General features: G+C 40.5%; 4 protein-coding genes across 6 annotated transcripts; 3 read left to right on the top strand and 1 right to left on the bottom strand.

Annotated features, from left to right (window-relative positions):
- The first annotated feature begins 2,450 nt into the window (after positions 1–2,450).
- Positions 2,451–4,741, top strand: LOC132794405 (cap-specific mRNA (nucleoside-2'-O-)-methyltransferase 2). The gene is made up of 3 exons (XM_060804844.1): positions 2,451–2,830; positions 2,889–3,035; positions 3,089–4,741. The coding sequence occupies exons 1-3, from the start codon at positions 2,537–2,539 to the stop codon at positions 4,739–4,741; spliced, it is 2,094 nt and encodes a 697-aa protein (XP_060660827.1). The 5' UTR covers positions 2,451–2,536.
- LOC132794408 (ubiquitin-conjugating enzyme E2-18 kDa) lies at positions 4,727–5,810 on the bottom strand. Its single transcript, XM_060804848.1, has one exon. It carries the CDS (start codon positions 5,538–5,540, stop codon positions 5,076–5,078), a length of 465 nt encoding a protein of 154 aa, XP_060660831.1. The 5' UTR covers positions 5,541–5,810; the 3' UTR covers positions 4,727–5,075.
- A 338-nt stretch (positions 5,811–6,148) lies between these two features.
- Positions 6,149–8,883, top strand: LOC132794404 (ribosome biogenesis protein BOP1 homolog). Its single transcript, XM_060804843.1, has 5 exons — positions 6,149–6,320; positions 6,393–7,692; positions 7,749–8,236; positions 8,297–8,592; positions 8,657–8,883. Exons 1-5 carry the CDS (start codon positions 6,222–6,224, stop codon positions 8,808–8,810), a joined length of 2,337 nt encoding a protein of 778 aa, XP_060660826.1. The 5' UTR covers positions 6,149–6,221; the 3' UTR covers positions 8,811–8,883.
- A 431-nt stretch (positions 8,884–9,314) lies between these two features.
- On the top strand, positions 9,315–17,020 carry LOC132794406 (regulator of G-protein signaling 20). 3 transcript variants are annotated; one of them, XM_060804847.1, is made up of 8 exons: positions 9,315–9,719; positions 11,042–11,682; positions 11,741–12,052; positions 12,189–12,197; positions 13,325–13,402; positions 13,468–13,529; positions 13,599–13,887; positions 13,959–17,020. In XM_060804847.1, exons 3-8 carry the CDS (start codon positions 11,742–11,744, stop codon positions 14,041–14,043), a joined length of 834 nt encoding a protein of 277 aa, XP_060660830.1. In that variant the 5' UTR covers positions 9,315–9,719; positions 11,042–11,682; position 11,741; the 3' UTR covers positions 14,044–17,020. The 3 variants fall into 3 exon arrangements, with proteins under 3 accessions (XP_060660830.1, XP_060660828.1, XP_060660829.1); XM_060804845.1 differs by lacking the exons at positions 9,315–9,719; positions 11,042–11,682; positions 11,741–12,052; positions 12,189–12,197 and adding an exon at positions 12,560–12,600; XM_060804846.1 differs by lacking the exons at positions 9,315–9,719; positions 11,042–11,682; positions 11,741–12,052; positions 12,189–12,197 and adding an exon at positions 13,158–13,195.
- Positions 17,021–18,426: the final 1,406 nt, after the last annotated feature.

Below are 18,426 nucleotides of genomic sequence, written 5' to 3'. Positions count from 1 at the left end.
GTGTGCGTGTGATGTGCAGCTCAGCACAAAATGTTAAACAATTCAAGTAAGAAGAAAAAACAATAAAATGTTGTCTAAAACGGGGATTGATACCCGTTGCCCGTAAATATCTATGCAAAGTGGGGGGTGCATGTGCCACAGTGTGTGTGTGTGTGTGTGTGTGTGTTCGTGTATGCATGTACATACTGTACAGACTGCCACTGGCTGGGCAGGTAGCAGACGCTGACGCTGCCACTTCTGTGGCCGGTGCTGCCACTGTTGCTGCTGCCGCTGCTGCTGTCGATGTCGCTGTCGCTATCGCCGGCGCCTGCCCGGCATATTAATGAACTCCCTTTTTCGAGTAAAGAAATATGAAATTAAATAAAATTTAGTTGCCAACAAAAGCCGTGTCCACGTCCGCCGTAATGGAATTTTAGCCGCCACATCGCCAAGTAAGTCAAAACTCTTTTTACCCAATGCGTTTTACCAAACAATCCCACTGCGCCGCAATCGTGCTACTTCCGCTTTATGTTCGAGTGGAGGAGTGCTCATAGAAGAAGCCACCTGATTTCAATAGAACTCCGCCAAAGAAGTTGTCTTCAGACGACAGTTTTCTTCGGTCGCCGTCAGGTTTGTTTCTTCAGTTACATTTATGTATTGATGGTCAATTATACAAAACAGTCACGTGTCGCACTTCTGCTATATATGTATCTCTCTTATAACTTACACTTCTATATACCAGAGACCATTATGTAGATTCCAAACTTATGTGCGATCGTGTCTCGGTCTCAGTTGTGGTCTCGGTTTCGACTTCGGTTTCGGTCTCGCTATAGAGAATGGCATCTCGCTTGATTTGTCGATCCTAAGAGCGAACTGTGCAGCACTTTTGGGACCCAGAGATCGGGACGTGTATGTGTAATAATTTGAATATTATTATTCATATACACACGTCCCACGTTTCGTTTCATTTCGTTAGCTATAAAGTCGCCAACTCACGAACCGATTTAGTGACCATATAGTCGAAAAAAACGCAAAGCTATAGTAGAATATGCAACAGTGCCAAGATACCCGGTATTTACAACTGGAATATATAATACATATGTATATGAAGAATAAACGAAAAGTGCGAAAACATTATTTCTTGCAAAAGTAAATTATGCTGATCATGCTGAAATTTGTAGAACAAATTGGATATTCTCTGAGTTATGTTGGTCATTAGTTAGTGAGAAAAATTATTATTAAGTTTGGTTTATATATGTATATACATCCGACATGGGGTCCGTCTATATACCCTCATCTCTTCAATGCCTAACGGGTATAAAAAACCATTTGAATTCCAATGTTCAAGACATCATCGCAATGATTCAAACAGTTTCGAAGCTATTTTCAATATCGTATATAGTACACATTAATGTCTATATAAATATGGGCTAAGCTTTACGAAAGTACCGTTCGCATGTGCCTCCCCCCCGAAAATATTTTCGATATTATCTATTTCCGTTTGCGGGCAATGCGATTCCCACTGTCTGTATGTTTCAATGGACAGTTTAATATGCAGCGCTCGAGTCATCGATTTGGCCATAAATGTTTTGACGCTTGCCCAATTGTTTCATAATACCTTTTGTCTAAGCAATTTCTATTATTTTTTATTGTTTCCTTTTATGCACATACCGTTTTACACAACGCCAAGTGCAGCAATGAAATTACTTTTAATTATCAATTTCATATTTTAAGCACATATTTTAAAATGCCGACAGGAAAGCTATATTCCTCCGCTTTTTCACAGTCATTGGCAAAAGCGATATTATCTTAAGGAATTTTTAAGCGGAAATGAGCAGTTAACAATTTCTGAAAATAACATTATTATTTTTTTGAGCAAAATCAAAATGTTGAATGAAACACACAAACAAAATGATTTTAAATTTGTAATTTTAGATGAAAAAGTCTTAATTATAACTATATTAAGAAATAATTTTAAGAATGTGTATACAGAAAAATATTTATAATAATCTTCATCTTCTTAAAAATTGACAATTCACAAAATTATAACATAATTATAACATAAAACATAAAGTTTGATTTAATTTTTTTTATTTTATTTTGATAATTCATTTGTTAATTAAGAATCTCCTTCATCGTCATTAGGAAAACTCTGTGCACATTTTCGTCAACAAATCGCAAACACTGATTTGAAAATGGCGCTTATCGTTAGGTCTCCCAATTTGTTGAAAAGCTCGCCAATAAATTATCGATAGGCAAACAGACAAAAATTAGATGGAAAGCACCTTTGACTGTTAAATTTAAAATATACCAAACTTATTTAATTATTGAGTATAGTTACTATATTTAAAACTCAGCTGTAATAAATCCTATAGGTAACTTAATTGTAAAGTAATGCTAGCTATTTTTTTTTAAATAGCACAGTTAGCAATTTGCTGAACTGCTGTTAATAACAGATGTAATTATGTTAATTTGCTACTGTTATTAGCCGGCTGTTATTCTGTGCAAAAACAAACTTAAAATAAATTGGCAACAATTGTACTAAATTGAGATTAAAATGCGTCCCAAACTAAGCATAAGAGATGAGCTTGAGCAGTTGTTTGAAAAGAAGTTCAAATACCAGAAACCGGTGAACGGAACAGCTTGGACGTTGCCGACGGAGCAGGAGCTGCTGTTCAGTGAATTCTATCAGTACGAATCTCTGCAGAATCTCAAGGAACAGCTGAACACCGTGAAGAGTAAGCTCAATAATTATGGCGTTCAGGAGTGGAGCACACACACAAATCGACGTGATCCGTCTGGTGAGGTTTCGTGGCGTCTCAAAAACGAAACGAAAGCGGAGTTTGTTACCGTAAGTCAAATAAATGAATCGTTGTAGATTGTATTAATTTGTTGTTTTAACTTTCCAGGTAGCTTGGTGCAAGCTCTTCGAGTGTCTGCATCGTTTCCCGGTGGTCACCCAACCGAAGTTAAATAGCTTGCATCTTTGTGAGGCGCCCGGTGCGTTTATTGCATCTCTCAATCATTACTTGCACTCACAGCACAAACCCGATGAGGTAACTGACTATACAAGTTGTATATTAAATATATTGACTATATTCGTTGACAGATTAAATGGAACTGGCGGTCGACCACCTTGAATCCCTATTACGAAGGTAACGCTCTCAATGAGATGATAACCGATGACCGCTTCATCTTTCACACGCTCGACAATTGGCTTTTCCACAAGGATTTCACGGGCAATCTGCTGAGCTTGGACAACATTGATCACATGACGCAATGTTGCACACAAGACTTCCCTGACGGTGTACAACTAATTACTGCAGATGGTTCCATTGATTGCTCCGCCCAGCCCGACTGCCAGGAGGAGATTGTGGCGCGTCTATTCTTCGCCGAGATTGTTAGTGCACTCAGCATTCTCAGCCAAGGCGGCAACTTTGTGATCAAAATGTTTACACTTTTCGAGGCGTGCAGCGTATCCGTGCTCTACATGCTCAACTGCATCTTCCAGCACGTTCACATATACAAGCCAGCGACGTCCAAGCGCGGCAACTCCGAAGTCTATGTGATTTGCTTGAATTATCAGCGGGAAACAACTGGTCTGTCGCGTCTCCTGGAAGCGCTGCGCGAGAAGCTGGCACAGCCCAACGATGCCATGATTATGCCGTTGTTTAGCAAAGCCCAGATACCGAAAGACTTTCTGCTGCAGCACGAAATTGGTTGTCGTCTCTACCTCAAGCTGCAGGTGGATGCCATCGAAGGCAGCATCTATGCCTACGAATCCAAGGACCGTCAGTATTTGCGCCATTTGCATCAGCTACGTGGCGTTGTCTCTGCCATGTACTACAACCGTTATAAGGTGCGTCCTCTTGCCCCGGAGTTGTGCATTGTCAAGCAGCAGAATATGTCCGAATCGTTGGGCTTTACAGTGCCCATCTATGGCGGTTCCTACACAGAACGTGAGGTGCTGCGTCAAGGTGATCTACTCAAGCAAATATATTGCCTCCGCCGCGAATTCAATCAGCTGGAAAAGTGTCCCACGGCCAAGCGAAGCTACTCACACGTAAAAACCCTCGGTCAGCAGTTGCAACTACAACCGAATCGTGGTGCTCCAGTGCAGCAGCTGCAGAGCAGTCTGTTTGCCTCGGAGCCGGTGTTGTTGCTGCGTTTGCGCATATGCGACACCTTTGATCTGGATCCGTTGTGGCAAACGGCAGCCAAGTGTCGCTTCTACGATATCGAAGGCTGCCTAATAAACACATTGAACTACGCACCGTTGTGCGTTGATGATGACTCAGTCATAATGTTTCAGCAAGTTCAGCGGCGTTTTTTCGTTAAGCTGCTTGAGTCATTGCTGGCGTTGCGACCACACAAGGTTGTGTTCGATAATTGCCTAATCCTCAGTCATTTTGCGGCCTCGCTGCTTTTGTTCCTGGCCGAGTTTTGTTACCAAGCGATGGAAATCGATAATGTCATCACGTTGAACGGCATATTGCAAGCACAAGAGCAATTGGAGCAACTGCAGCAGCTGCTGCTTGAAGATGAACAACAGGAAAAGGAGCAACACCCGCTGGTGCTGCACAGTGTGCTTCATCTGCGGCAGCTGCAGAAGAATCCGTTTAGCAATGCTCTTATTTTGCACAACAACAGCGTACTTGTTGCCTGCTATCGTCGCATGCTGGGCGAGGATTCGTTTCCACGACGCATGGACGTGGAGCAGGATCTTGAGATGAAAGAGACTGATACATTGAGTGTTAATTAAATGTATATATAGTATATTATTATTACATACATATGTTTGCTTTGCCTAAATGATCCATGATCATTGCTGGCGACTTTCATATTTAAAAACAATTAATGCAAATTCATTTCTACTACAATTATTGAACGGGAGTTTTTCACTTTCATTTTCGTTTTCTTTACAATTTTGACAAGTTGCAAAGTTTTCTAACTGCAACGCTTACATCATTCATCAACATTCTAAACAAAATTTTGTGGGGAGGATTACAATTCATGAAATGAGGAAGGAACAGGAAGGAGTAGGAAATTTAGTTTGGTTTTCTCTCGGCATCAGCTTCATCATCGTTATAGTGGCACTAATCGGCTGGACGCTTTTCGCTGTGTTTCCTGGTGTAATCCTCGGCATTCTTCACAAACTTCTTCTTATCCTTGAGAAACTCCTCGGCCAATTCAGCGCGCAGCGGATGCTCTGGCTCCGGATCGTTGATGAGGGCTATCAGTGCTTGAACCACTTGATCGGTGCGAGTTGCCGGCTTCCAGTTTTCGGTGCTAATGATGGGCAAACACACCTGACCTTTCTCATCGATGTTGGGATGATAGATTTTCGTTTTGAAACTAATCTTTGGTGGCTTAAAGGGATATTCGGCCGGAAAGTTGATTTCGATGCGGAACGCTCCCTTGTTGTATGGTGGATTGTCGGGCACAATCAAGCCCGTCCAGCGTAGCAGATTATCATCGTCGGCCTTGATGTCACGAAACGATTTTAAGCTACTTTCCTGCAAATCCACAAGCTCCTTGCGCAGACGTCGCGGTGCAGTCATTTTTTAAATATATGTAAATGTGTGTGTGTGTTGTTTAACTTGCACCAAATCGATGGTGGAATACACCGCTCCAAATATGTCGTCGGGATGTAGTCTACAGATGATGCAATCGCTTTTACTTTGTTATAGTTTTTTACGGCTATCGAGGATTCAGTGCTAATTTCGCACACTTTTTTCACATTTTATTGTGACAAGCTCTGTTAATTTTCTTTTACTCATCAGAGTTGTGCAGCTTTTCAATATCCGGCTTTTTTAGGCGATTATTGCAAATTGTATGGCAACTCAGGTGACAGCTCTATAATAAATGTTACTGTTGCTAGCTCTTTTTGACAAGTGACATTTGCTATGCTAACAGCAACATCTCTATAAGTACGGTAAATTGCCATAAACTATATTTATACCATTTTATTCTTAATTTGCCTATCCGCTTATATTTGTTCTTAATTTTTTTCTTTCTGCACACCAACAACTTTGAGCTTTATAGCAAATTTTAAAAACGCTGTGTAATCGAACGCAAAATGGAACAGGGAACGCAAAAACGGTCTACAAACGCAAAATGGAGCGATTAATTTGTATTCAAAAAAAATGTAAATAAACGTGTTTATCGATTAGTTATTGCAATCGAAATTTTGTGCCGCAACACGTGCGCCGCGTTAATTCGTTTTGTTTTCTCATAAAAAAATGACTAAAAAACAAGCAACTAAACGTAAGGTAAAGGATGCTAAGCCCACAAAGGAGCAGGAATCAGTATCCGAACAGTCAGAGCAAGAAGAGGACGAAGTGAGTAGCCCAAGCATAAGCAAAAGAAATGCATATATGTAATTTAATGTTTCTGCTTCTTTCGCCCCCAAGGACTTGTTGCAAGCAGTCAAAGATCCGGGTGAGGATTCAACTGACGACGAGGGCATAGACCAGGAATACCAGTCAGACAGCAGCGAAGATCTTGAATTTGAAAGCGACGAAGAAGGAAATTACTTGGGGGTCAAAGAAAACAACGCGGAAGAGTCTGAAGAAGACGGTGAGGAAGAAGATGAAGAGGGCGACAGTAGCGAGGAGGAAAGTGAAGGCAATGCTGAGACTGCCAAAAGCGAGGAGAAGCCAAGTGGCAGCAAAGCGGTGCAGGAATCCAAAAAATTAATTGGTGAAATAACTCCACGTGATCCCTCAAAGCCCGAGTACGCAGATTCTGACACTTCCGATGAGGAGGACATACGGAACACGGTTGGCAACATACCTATGCATTGGTATGACGAATACAAACACATTGGCTATGACTGGGATGCCAAGAAGATTGTTAAACCGCCCAAGGGTGATCAAATCGATGATTTCTTGCGAAAGATCGAGGATCCGAACTTCTGGCGCACCGTCAAGGATCCACAAACCGGCCAGGAAGTGTTGCTCACCGACGAAGATATTGCGCTAATTAAACGTGTCAATTCTGCGCGCATTCCCAACCCAGAGCACAATGAATACGAACCCTGGATCGAATGGTTCACCTCGGAGGTTGAGCGTATGCCCATAAAGAATGTGCCCGATCACAAGCGCTCCTTCCTGCCCTCCGTGTCGGAGAAGAAGAAGGTGTCACGCATGGTGCATGCCCTGAAGATGGGCTGGATGAAGACCACTGAAGAAGTCGAACGCGCCAAGCAACAGAAACGCGGTCCCAAATTCTATATGTTGTGGGAGACGGACACAGGTCGTGAGCATATGCGTCGTATTCATGACCCCGTTTCAGCGCCCAAGCGTGATCTCCCCGGACACGCTGAATCCTACAATCCACCGCCGGAGTATCTGTTTGATGAGAAAGAGACGAAACAGTGGCTCAAACTCAAGGATGAGCCACACAAGCGCAAGCTGCACTTTATGCCACAGAAGTTCAAGTCACTGCGTGAAGTGCCCGCCTATTCACGTTATCTACGTGAGCGTTTCCTGCGCTGCCTCGATCTTTACTTGTGTCCGCGTGCCAAGCGCGTTAAGCTGAACATTGATGCCGAATACCTGATACCCAAACTGCCTTCACCACGCGATCTACAGCCATTCCCCACCGTGGAGAGTCTGGTGTACCGTGGACACACAGATCTGGTGCGTTCCGTTAGCGTGGAGCCCAAGGGCGAGTATATTGTCTCTGGCTCAGATGACAAGACCGTTAAAAGTAAGTTTTCAATTGAACCCATATTTTTCTGTTTATTAATTTATATTTCTATGCAGTTTGGGAAATTGCTACAGGACGTTGCATACGCACCATTGAAACTGATGATGTGGTGCGTTGTGTGGCCTGGTGTCCGAATGCCAAATTATCCATCATTGCGGTAGCCACCGGCAGCCGTTTGTTGCTCGTCAATCCCAAGGTGGGAGACAAGTTGATTATCAAGAAAACCGACGATTTGCTAGCTGAAGCGCCTAGCCAGGATGTCATCGAGAATGAACGCATCAAGACAGCCGTGCAATGGTCCACAGCCGAGGCTGCGGAACAGGAGAAGGGCGTGCGTGTGGTCATCACGCACTTTAAGCCCATACGTCAGGTTACATGGCATGGACGTGGCGATTATCTGGCAACCGTGATGCCCGAGGGCGCTAATCGTTCGGCCTTGATTCATCAGCTGTCCAAGCGTCGCTCGCAAATACCATTCTCGAAGAGCAAGGGACTCATTCAATGTGTGCTCTTCCATCCCGTCAAACCTTGCTTCTTTGTGGCAGTAAGTAGCACTTTCATTTATTAATCTACTTTGTTAATACAACTGTTTCTTAATTTACAGACTCAACACAATATACGCATCTATGATCTGGTCAAACAGGAGCTGATTAAGAAACTGCTGACCAACTCCAAGTGGATATCAGGCATGTCTATACATCCCAAGGGCGACAATTTGCTTGTCTCCACCTACGACAAGAAAATGCTCTGGTTCGATCTGGATCTGTCCACCAAACCCTATCAAACAATGCGACTGCATCGCAACGCTGTGCGCAGCGTTGCTTTCCACTTGCGTTATCCGCTGTTTGCCTCTGGAAGCGATGATCAGGCGGTCATTGTCTCACATGGCATGGTTTATAAGTGAGTAGAGACAAATCCTTAAAAGTCGTAACATGCTCAACCTTGTTGTACTTTTGTTTTTTAGTGATTTGCTGCAGAATCCTTTAATTGTGCCGCTCAAAAAATTGCAGACGCACGAGAAGCGCGACGAGTTTGGTGTGCTCGACGTAAATTGGCATCCCGTGCAGCCTTGGATATTCTCCACAGGCGCCGATTGCACCATCAGGCTGTACACATAAGGCGTGCTACATTTTTTTTAGTTCTAAGGCACTCATTTGTATGAAAACTTGCGATAGTAAACAATGTCTATTCTATTTGAATGCGAGTCCTAAAATTAAGGGAAAGCTCTTAAATGCAACCCTGGTGACAGGTTACTTGCTCCCCGGGGGTCAGCGTCAAGTGAGGACTGCAGAGAGAGAGAGAGAGTGAAAGCTTTAAAGATTGCAATAGTCCAAAGTAAAAAAGAAAATTGCTTGTGATCCCAAATAAATTGGCGAAAGCACAAGAAAGCATGTAAACGAAATTCCAGCCAGCAAGCGAGCGAGAGAGTGGCAAACAGCTATGCGGGAGCGAGCTTTTGTTCTCTTGCTAAAGCACTTGGCGCGCACATGTCGTTTGTGTACCAGGAATCTAATCGGTTCGCTGTTCGGCTACTCGACTCTCGGTTCGTCATCGTTGTCGTTGTCTAGCTGCCAACAGTCAGTGTATAGCTATTTTGGAGCTTTTCCTTTGCAATCAGCAAGCAGCAGTCAGTCGCCAGCCTTTGCCCCATGCGAAGAGAAACGTTAGCACTTGTGCTCGTGCCGTCGTTGTCGTTGTCGCTGCCATCGCCGTCGCTGTCGTCGCAGTCGTCGCTCGTCGATTGTCGATTGTCTCGGTCGTTGTCGTCGAGGATTTTGGGTTTTGGCTATCAGAGCGCGCACACACACACGTATACAACTACAATATACAAAAAAAAAAAAATAGAGCCAAGAAGAAAATCACACACACGTATACAAAAAAAAGCGCAGCAGTGAAAATGAAATGGCAATAATGTGGTAAAAAGAAAAATACAAAAAAATATGGCAAGTGTTTTGTTAAAAAGCCGTGGAAAAGCAGCAGCAACAATGTGAATCTAACGAAATATGCAAATCAAAAGGCCAACAAAAGTAATTATCATCATCATCATTGAAACGAAATGAAGAAGAAATACATATAACGAAAGTCTAGTTAAATTGCAGGCAGAACTCCATCCCCATCCCTCTATCTCTATCCCCACTCCTTTCCCTCGCGCTGACACACGCATACGCACAGAGGAACAGCCAGAATTTCGGGCAATTCCGCTCTGCCTCTCGCTCTCTCACTCTTGCTCTTTCTCTGTGTAGAAGTTGAATCAAAGCAAAATCATTCAGAGCAAAAAAAAAAACGAAAAAAATGAAAAAAAAATTACCTACACATATTTTTAGTGTGGCAGAAGTGGCAGGCAAAAATTTGTATATATTCGTTGCTCCTAAATACACACACAAATACACAACGAAATCAAAGTGCTGTTAATATACATATGTAAGTGTATATGTGTAAGCGGAAGCGCATACGATTGGAAAATGTTCGATATATTTTAGCAAATCGAACAAATGGCTGCAACGAACAAAACGATCCAGCAACAACAACAACTTCGCAGCATCAAGTGCAACAATGAAAAATTAGCAGTGCTCAAACAACAACAGCAACAATACGTATCTGAGGTAGTAGTAGAACAGGCAGAAACAGTGGCAAGTCAAATCACGCATACGCCCCATCTGCCTCGCAGCAAAACCAAAAATAATAGCAATCAAAAAAAAAAAAAAACGAAACGAATCGAAACGAAAACGAAACAAAAGCAAAGCAGCAAATAACGGTACGCTCGGTCAGGCGACCTCGCGACCTCGTCAACGCCATCGATGTTTATAAGTGTGTGTGTGAGAGTGTTTGTGTGTGCTGTGTATGTGTGTAATGACTAGCACAAGAAATAAATAAAAATTTCGAGCAGCAACAACAATGCTTACTTTTATTAGAACACACACAACTGCAACAACAACAACAAGCATCTCTCCAGCTGCTGCTGCTGCTGAATAAAAATCAAGTGAAATCCCAACAAATTGCTCAACACTGGCTAGAAATTTCATTCTCCGCCTTCCTTTACATTACAAACTAATTTCGCTGTAAATGTGTAAATGCTCAAAGCAAACGACCCAACAACAACAATAGCCTTTGCTCGCCCTCTTCTATCCACCATTTCCTTTCCTCCCACTCCACGTTCTGCCACCTGCCCACGCAAATAATGAAAACGAGAGCGCGCCTAGCGGATATGTTGTGTACTAGAGCGTCGCAGCAACAAATGCAACGCATAACAAAATCATAATAAAGCGAAAAAAATATACCAAATACTTAACGATAAACTTTATTTAAGATAATTACATTTTTTATTGTGCTCTCATTATTTTGTGAACAGATAACAAATCAAAGCTCGGCGCAAAGGAATAAAAGGAGAAGCAGCAGCAATTATTTCTTTGCACATGCATGTAAAAACTAAAAAGAAATTAGAATTAGACGAAAAACAGCAAAGTACAACAACAACAACAGCATCAAGAACAACAACACGGGCAACAACAAGGAAATCAAGAGACGCGAGAGCAAAGCACAAGCAGCCGCAGCAACAGCAAAGGCAAAGGCAAAAGCACTCGATAAAAAGTTATTAGCAAAAACAGAAATACGTAACTTGCTCTCACACTTACTCTCGCTCTCGTTCTTGTGCTCGTTGTCTCCCTCCCTCTCTCTCGCTCGCTTGCTCTCTCTGTCCGTGGAGAGCGCAGAAAAGGGGCACCCAACACTAACGCCAACGCGCCTACCCTACACTAAGTGCTCTGTGTGCTGGGTGTGTGTGTGTGTGTGTGTAGGAGTAAGAGTGGGAGTGTGAGCTGAGGCTGAGCTGAGAGTGGGAGAGGCAGACAGACGGACAGAACGAGAGAGCAAAAGGGACGTAGGTAGATAGGTCAGTGGCTGAGGCTGTGGGCGGCCTAGCATCAGCAGCCAAAGCAGCTGTGGCAGCGACGCCAACGCCAAACAACATCAACAGTAACTTCAAAAGGGCAGGTAAGTGGCTAAATTGTCAATGTGTGTGTTCCGCTCCTTTCAATTTATATATTTGCAGCATGTCCTGCACCGTGTCAGAGCTGCCCAGCGGCTGTCGTTTGCGCGGCATGACTGCCAACTCGTCTTCAAATAACGGCAATGGCAATGGCGATAGTGCTGGCTCCGTTAGCGCTCTGAGCTCAACAGCTGGTGGGGGCGGAGGGGGAGGTGGAGTCGTTGGTGTTAGTGGCACAGGATCGGGCAACACAACGTTACCGGTTAGCGGTAGCGCCACATCGAATGTGTTGCAGGAATCAAATGCGCCTCTGCAGCGACCGCAATCACAGAAGCCATGCTGCTTTTGTTGGTGTTGTTGTTGTTCCTGCTCCTGGTGAGTACAAATCCCGTTACAGGTTGCAATATTTTCTGTGCCCTTTTGCTAAACCGAATCTCATTTCATTGTCGCTGTTGCTGCCGCTGTTCTTGCTGTTGCTACTACGCCGCGGGATGCCTAACCACAACAACAGGGCTAAGTGGTAAGTTCCTAGGCACACACATACTACCACAAACACATATACACTCTCACACCCACGCAGAGATTGGCGTTGCCTGTCAAACATTTTCAATAACAGCTGGCAACGCTGTTCGCTAGGCGAATAGTAAAAGCTCTCTCCAGCTGCGTTCCCACTCTGTTCATATCTATCGCATTCTCTCTCTCGCTCTCTGGTTCTTGCACACTCTCCTCTTTGGCGCTGCTTATGTTATTCGAACGAAATGTTTCATTCACAATTTCGAGAGCGCCAATTTGGACAGCGAAAAGCTCTCTTATTTAGGCACTTTTCAAATCACATCAAGTGGCTGCTGCTTCGCTGCTGTTTCTGCGAAAAAATCTTGCAAGTTTTCGTGAATGAAAATGAAAGCTGTCCTTGGCTGTTTGCGGTTTGTTCGGTTGGGTGGCGAATAAATTCTCTCCCTGCACCTTTGTATGCTTAGTTGTTGTCCATTTCCCTCCGCACATTTAATCATCCGAGTACATTTAATTCACAAATAAGCACACATGCACACACGCACATTCACATACTCTCGCCCTCACACACACGCACTCACACTTGCGCATGTTATTGGCAAACAGATAAGGAACTTTGATGAGCTATAGCTCTCTACGTAGCGTTGCATGTAATACTTACCTGATACTAGGCAGGCCAAATCTATTCGTTGATAACGTGTGGACAGTCTAGAGTGAACCACAATTGTCATTCCACCTGCTGCCTAAGCTATAGAAATCCGCCAAATACGTAAACAAAGCAAACTTTGATTAGGGCAACGCATAGCTTATCATCTTGAAGATTTAAATTAACATTTGCAATAGATTATATTCAATAGATGCTTACATACCCACATACTTGAGGTTTAAAGCAGAAAGCTTTACCTTGGATTACTAACTCGATCAGTTGCTTTAAAGCTCTTCGAAAGCTTAGCTGCATCACATACTTAACTAAAAAAAGGATTTTATGAAATTTAAAAATTTTAATTGGTAAAAGTGATACATATAGATTACACATCACTTCACATGAATGCTAACGTTTTATATTTACTTTTACACATTAAATATATTGAAGAAAATTAAAACTCTTGTTTAATCATATTTTCTTGTTTTTTATAGTCTTGCCATAAAGAACGCTGATGAAAATGCGCCCACCAAACGTGATCTCGTTAGCGCCGAATTCCTAGATGGCGATCAGTAAGTCTACTTAAGGTTACATTAATTATGGCATACTTATCAGATATCTACCATAATCTCTACAGACCCACATTAGAAGAAATACGTAGTTGGGGCAAAAGCTTTGACAAGCTAATGAAGAATTCAAGTAAGTTTGCGGCAATCAATTAAAACACCTTTAATGAGTTGATTAATCATTGATTTTTTTTTTTTGCAGCTGGTCGCAAAGTATTTCGCGATTTTCTGCGTAGCGAATTCAGCGAGGAGAACATATTGTTTTGGCTTGCCTGCGAGGATCTGAAGAAGGAGAACAGTGCCGAAGTCGTGGAGGAGAAGGCGCGACTGATATACGAGGATTATATATCGATACTGTCGCCACGCGAAGTGTCGCTGGACTCACGAGTGCGCGAAATTGTTAATCGCAACATGATCGAGCCGACGACTCACACCTTCGACGAAGCTCAAATTCAGATCTACACGCTGATGCACAGAGACTCATATCCCAGGTGAGCATCGATATAGTGATACAGATAGAGGTTGAGAGATGGTTATATGGTATACATTATTCTTTCAACAGATTCCTAAACTCGCAAAAGTTCAAGACACTCGCTCAAATGCAAGACAATTCGAATGCCGGCTCCAAAGCGGATAGCCCCACTTAGATGTTATGTTATGTAATGTGCTGTGTTGATTCTGTTGTTGTTTTCTCGTTTAACTTTAGTATTCTTTGGTTGTCCTGAAATGGTGGCAATAACTGTTTGCTGCTGCTGCCACTGCCACAAAAAGCGCCGCTGCTGCAGTTAACAAAGCAATATGTCATACCAACTAAATAGATCTATTCCATTTGGCGTGTGCAGTACCAAAAAACACAAAATAAAAAACAAAAATGAAAAAGAGAACATAACCAACGACAGCAGGATCGCAATTTGTGGAGTGACAGAAGCAGCATAAATCGCAACCAGCAGAGGATCCTTTCTTAAGGACGCAACCAACAATTTAGACGATATGATATATACACACATATATATTGCATTATGTGAAACCGATTCCTTCTTTACAATGTTCTAGTCGTTAACAAACCAAACAAAACTAGGCAATTTATAAAATTAGTTGTTAACAATACAAAACAAAACAAACAAAAGAAAGTGTGAGAGAAAAGTTTTAGCGCAATGTGCTATGCAGAATTGGGTGGATCTAGTTGATAATACAAATATTACAGAACCGCATTTCTAGGGACTCTAAAGTTTATATTGTATGGAGCATTATCCGAACTGCAAAGCCCCCCAAAAGAAAAAAAAACATACAAAAAACCAAATAACAAAAATAAATGTGGTGCGAGAAGCGAAACAATTAGCATACATTGTAATAATTGTTATTACTAAGACGTATTAATCAAATTGAATGAAAGAAAAACCAACTTTAAAAACGCAAATACTTTTTCCAAAAACAAATTTAAAAATACAAAAAAAAAACAAAAACAAAAACCAATATAAAATGAAAGCAAAAAAAAAAAAAAAAAAGAAATGAAAAGAAAATAAGCAACATTTTTAAACGTATTACTTACATTTATACTTGTACTTGTATGTAACTTAATTAGTTTTGAAAACGTTTTAGATCATACAAATACAAATATGGATACATATATATATTAATATATATGGATAGCGACATCGAAGCATTCTGTAAATACAATTACAACAACAACAACAATAATAATAGCAAAAGAAATGAATGAATGATTGAATACAAGTTTAGCAATTTAGAAGCGATTGCGACGGTCAAGTTCGTTAGCTGAAACAAAACCAGATGATGAAAAATACCTAGGACGACGAACTCGAGAACAAGACAATTGTGGATTGTGTCGAATGTTTATAGAGTATATATATATTTAATGCTACAAATAAACATTACTTATACATATATACATATATATATACATATATTTATTGTACATTTGTTTTAAAACTTGAAAATCATTTACAATAATAATGTCAAAACGGAAATGTTCTTAATAATCGATCTAAAAACGATACCAAAGCGTACCAAACTTACTAAGTATTTTATTTCGATAATCGCATTGATTTCGATAAATCGATCCAAAAGAAAAATGAAACAAAAAAAATTTATAAAAATAAAAAAAAGGAAAAAACAAATGATTGACAAAACTAAAAAAAAAAATGTTTCGCAATATCACTGCCAACTCCGCAAGAGATATATCATATATCTATATATAGCTATATATATATACGTATATGTATATGTATCACATACAAAAGCAGTTGCGTTTACTATCCGCACACACATTCACCCACGTACACAGACACACACACCCACACACATACACATACACCTGCAACTGTGGGCAATCCACCTACCCCTTCACTCGTTCCCCACTTGCTGAGGCGCGCTACCTTTTTCTGCATTCGAACAGTATTAACAATAAGAAGAAGACGCTGTGTTTCGGCACAAAGCCGACTTTTGAATACCCTTGCAGAAATATGTATGTATTTGTGCGTATGCCCTTAATTTGTGTTATTCTCTGCAAGCGTGTAAAAAAGCGTCGATTTAAATTGAAAACATACAAAAATTATACATTTTTAGCAAAAGTTGTCGAATTAACTTAACTACAACAAAATAGAAGATGTAAAATGAAACATGGCAAAAGTTAACATGAGTTTTAACAGGGGGAAGTACGAGTATTGGACTTATTGACGTAGTATTGATGAGGCACAACATTTTAAAGCACAAATTTGAATTTTGAATTAGATTTGAATTTGAATTTGAAGTTCGATCAGTTTGATGAAGCAGAGAATGTTTTTAGTAGCAATTAGCTAGTTGGTGTGCCTAGTTTTAATATGCATATGTACTTAATAATACACACACACACAAAACACTCACACATACAAACACAAGCGGAATGAGCTAGAGAAAGAGAGCAAGAGAGATAAGCTTGTCCACTAGCCCGCCCCCCTCCAAAATAAAAGCCTTAGCTTCAGTTCAAAATATATGCACTAGAAAATACCTAAAACGAAACCAAAGAAAAATACCAAAATACCATTGCATATATGCCGCGATCATCATTGAATTTACGTCACTCAGGCTGCTACTTGGAATTGAAAATTCGACAACCTCTTGCATTAGATAACGAATATCGATAAACGATAGCCAATAACGATGAAACGAGTTATCGTGTGTCATTTTCCATGGTTTGTTAACTTAATTTTAGGCAACAAATAATAAATACACAAGCAACCACAAAACAAACAAAAGCGTTTGTGTCTGTTTGTTTTGTTTTTGTTTTTATTTTGTATATGTTTTAATTAATTTTTCTACTTTGCAGAATAATTAAACAAAACTTTTTTATTAAATGTAAAACCAAAAAACCAAAAAAAGAACAAACACAACAAAACAACACACAACTGAATATTTAAGTAAATTAAATAAAAAGTAATGTCTACATTTAAGTTTTTAGGTACACTTAAAAACACACACACGAACACTTACAAATAAATACATATATGAATGTATATGTATTACATGCATACTTACATAAATGTAAATGTAATCGCAAAATAAAAAGAAAACTAAACAAAAAAAAAAAAATACAAAAACCAAAGAAATGAAAAGTATTAGTGAAAAGTTTCGACCAGTTAAAAACAAATAAAATTTATTATAAACAAATTTAAAACATACAAATTTCAAAATGAATACAACCAAAAACATAAACAAAAACAAAAAAGGACATGTTTAAACTAAGCATACATTTAGTTTTAAAAACAAATTTAATATATATTGCAACAATAAACCAAAAAAAAAAAACATGAAAATAAAACTGAAATTATATGACAACAAATGGTAAACCAATTGAGTTATTTATTTATTTACATATATGTATAATATAGATATAGATATTTATGTTAATTGGGACAAGCAAAAATAATTGATTATAATTTTAATATATTTTATATTTAGAAGTATAGTTTAAATGTGAAATTAATGCAGTTTCATTATCAGTTTTAATTTTTTTTTAAATAAAAATTTCTATATGATATAAACTATTAAATAGAAAAGGAAAAAAGTATTAAATTTGATTTAATTTTAATTTGCTGCTAAAATATATAATTTGATTCAAATGTGTAATTATTTATATATTTCTTGCATTGCTAAAATGAAAATCAATGCAGCTGCATGCAAAATTTCAATTAAATCAGCCAGAGCACCCTGTATGCGGACTGGCAGAAAACACGGCAAAAAGCACACTGAGCAAACAAACAGTCGCAAAGCGTTGATTTCGCTGCCGTTGTCGCTACCTCGACGTTGTTGTTATTGTTGCTGTTGTTGTTGCTGTTGTCGTAAGGCGGCGTCGGAGTCTGTGCCGACGGCTACATGGCATTCATTTGTGGTACATGCATAACTATTTTCGTGTGTATGTCTGTCTATATGTGCATGTGCGAGTAAGCGAGTGTGTGTGTGTGTGTGCTTGACTCTCGCAGCTCTCGACGTCTGTCTCTTCTACCTGGTGTCCAACTGCACTACCACTTTCACAATGCGCTGTCGTTGTCGTTGTCGCTGCCACAGTCGCAGTCTCAGTCGCAGCAGCAGCAGCAGCAACAAAAGCAAAACAAAAAATCCGAGTCACAATGTTTGAAAGTTCGAAAATGAATGCACGCCACATGAAATGAACATTGAAAGCTACAAAAGTGCAAAACGCCAGGGCCGCATTCAGTTAACTGTCGATGCTGCTGCGAAGTCAAAGCGCCTAAATATTTGCTTCACATACATACATATGTATGTATGTGACGTCACGCAGCTGGACCACAACGCGCAGAGAGCGCTGTTTTGGTTGTGGTATTGCCTAGGCGCACTTAGTTGGGTTTCAAACCGAATTTCGAAAGAGTTTGTTGCCTAAGTCTTTTGTGTAGTTGCACAAAATACGTACCTGCGAATGCTGCCACTGCCACTGCTGCTGCTGCTGCGCACTAGAGTTATGCAGGTGCACGCACACACACTCAAGAGACACATGTTGTTGGCTTGCAGACAGTGCG

The sequence above is a fragment of the Drosophila nasuta genome, chromosome 3 (genome assembly GCF_023558535.2).
Source record: "Drosophila nasuta strain 15112-1781.00 chromosome 3, ASM2355853v1, whole genome shotgun sequence".
NCBI lineage: Eukaryota > Metazoa > Arthropoda > Insecta > Diptera > Drosophilidae > Drosophila > Drosophila nasuta.
Note: the sequence above shows the minus strand (reverse complement) of the source record. Positions and strands in the feature narration are given on the sequence as shown.

What these genes read in the sequence shown, in the direction of transcription:
- LOC132794408 (XM_060804848.1), bottom strand. Translation starts at nt 5,540, where the DNA reads ATGACTGCACCGCGACGTCTGCGCAAGGAGCTTGTGGATTTGCAGGAA.
- LOC132794406 (XM_060804847.1), top strand. Translation starts at nt 11,742, where the DNA reads ATGTCCTGCACCGTGTCAGAGCTGCCCAGCGGCTGTCGTTTGCGCGGC. An exon ending in GAATTCCTAGATGGCGATCA is followed by an intron (nt 13,403 to 13,467) that starts GTAAGTCTACTT and finishes TAATCTCTACAG; the next exon opens with ACCCACATTAGAAGAAATAC. An exon ending in CACAGAGACTCATATCCCAG is followed by an intron (nt 13,888 to 13,958) that starts GTGAGCATCGAT and finishes TTCTTTCAACAG; the next exon opens with ATTCCTAAACTCGCAAAAGT.
- LOC132794404 (XM_060804843.1), top strand. Translation starts at nt 6,222, where the DNA reads ATGACTAAAAAACAAGCAACTAAACGTAAGGTAAAGGATGCTAAGCCC. An exon ending in CAGAGCAAGAAGAGGACGAA is followed by an intron (nt 6,321 to 6,392) that starts GTGAGTAGCCCA and finishes TTCGCCCCCAAG; the next exon opens with GACTTGTTGCAAGCAGTCAA. An exon ending in AACCTTGCTTCTTTGTGGCA is followed by an intron (nt 8,237 to 8,296) that starts GTAAGTAGCACT and finishes CTTAATTTACAG; the next exon opens with ACTCAACACAATATACGCAT.
- LOC132794405 (XM_060804844.1), top strand. Translation starts at nt 2,537, where the DNA reads ATGCGTCCCAAACTAAGCATAAGAGATGAGCTTGAGCAGTTGTTTGAA. An exon ending in CGAAAGCGGAGTTTGTTACC is followed by an intron (nt 2,831 to 2,888) that starts GTAAGTCAAATA and finishes TTAACTTTCCAG; the next exon opens with GTAGCTTGGTGCAAGCTCTT. An exon ending in CACAGCACAAACCCGATGAG is followed by an intron (nt 3,036 to 3,088) that starts GTAACTGACTAT and finishes ATTCGTTGACAG; the next exon opens with ATTAAATGGAACTGGCGGTC.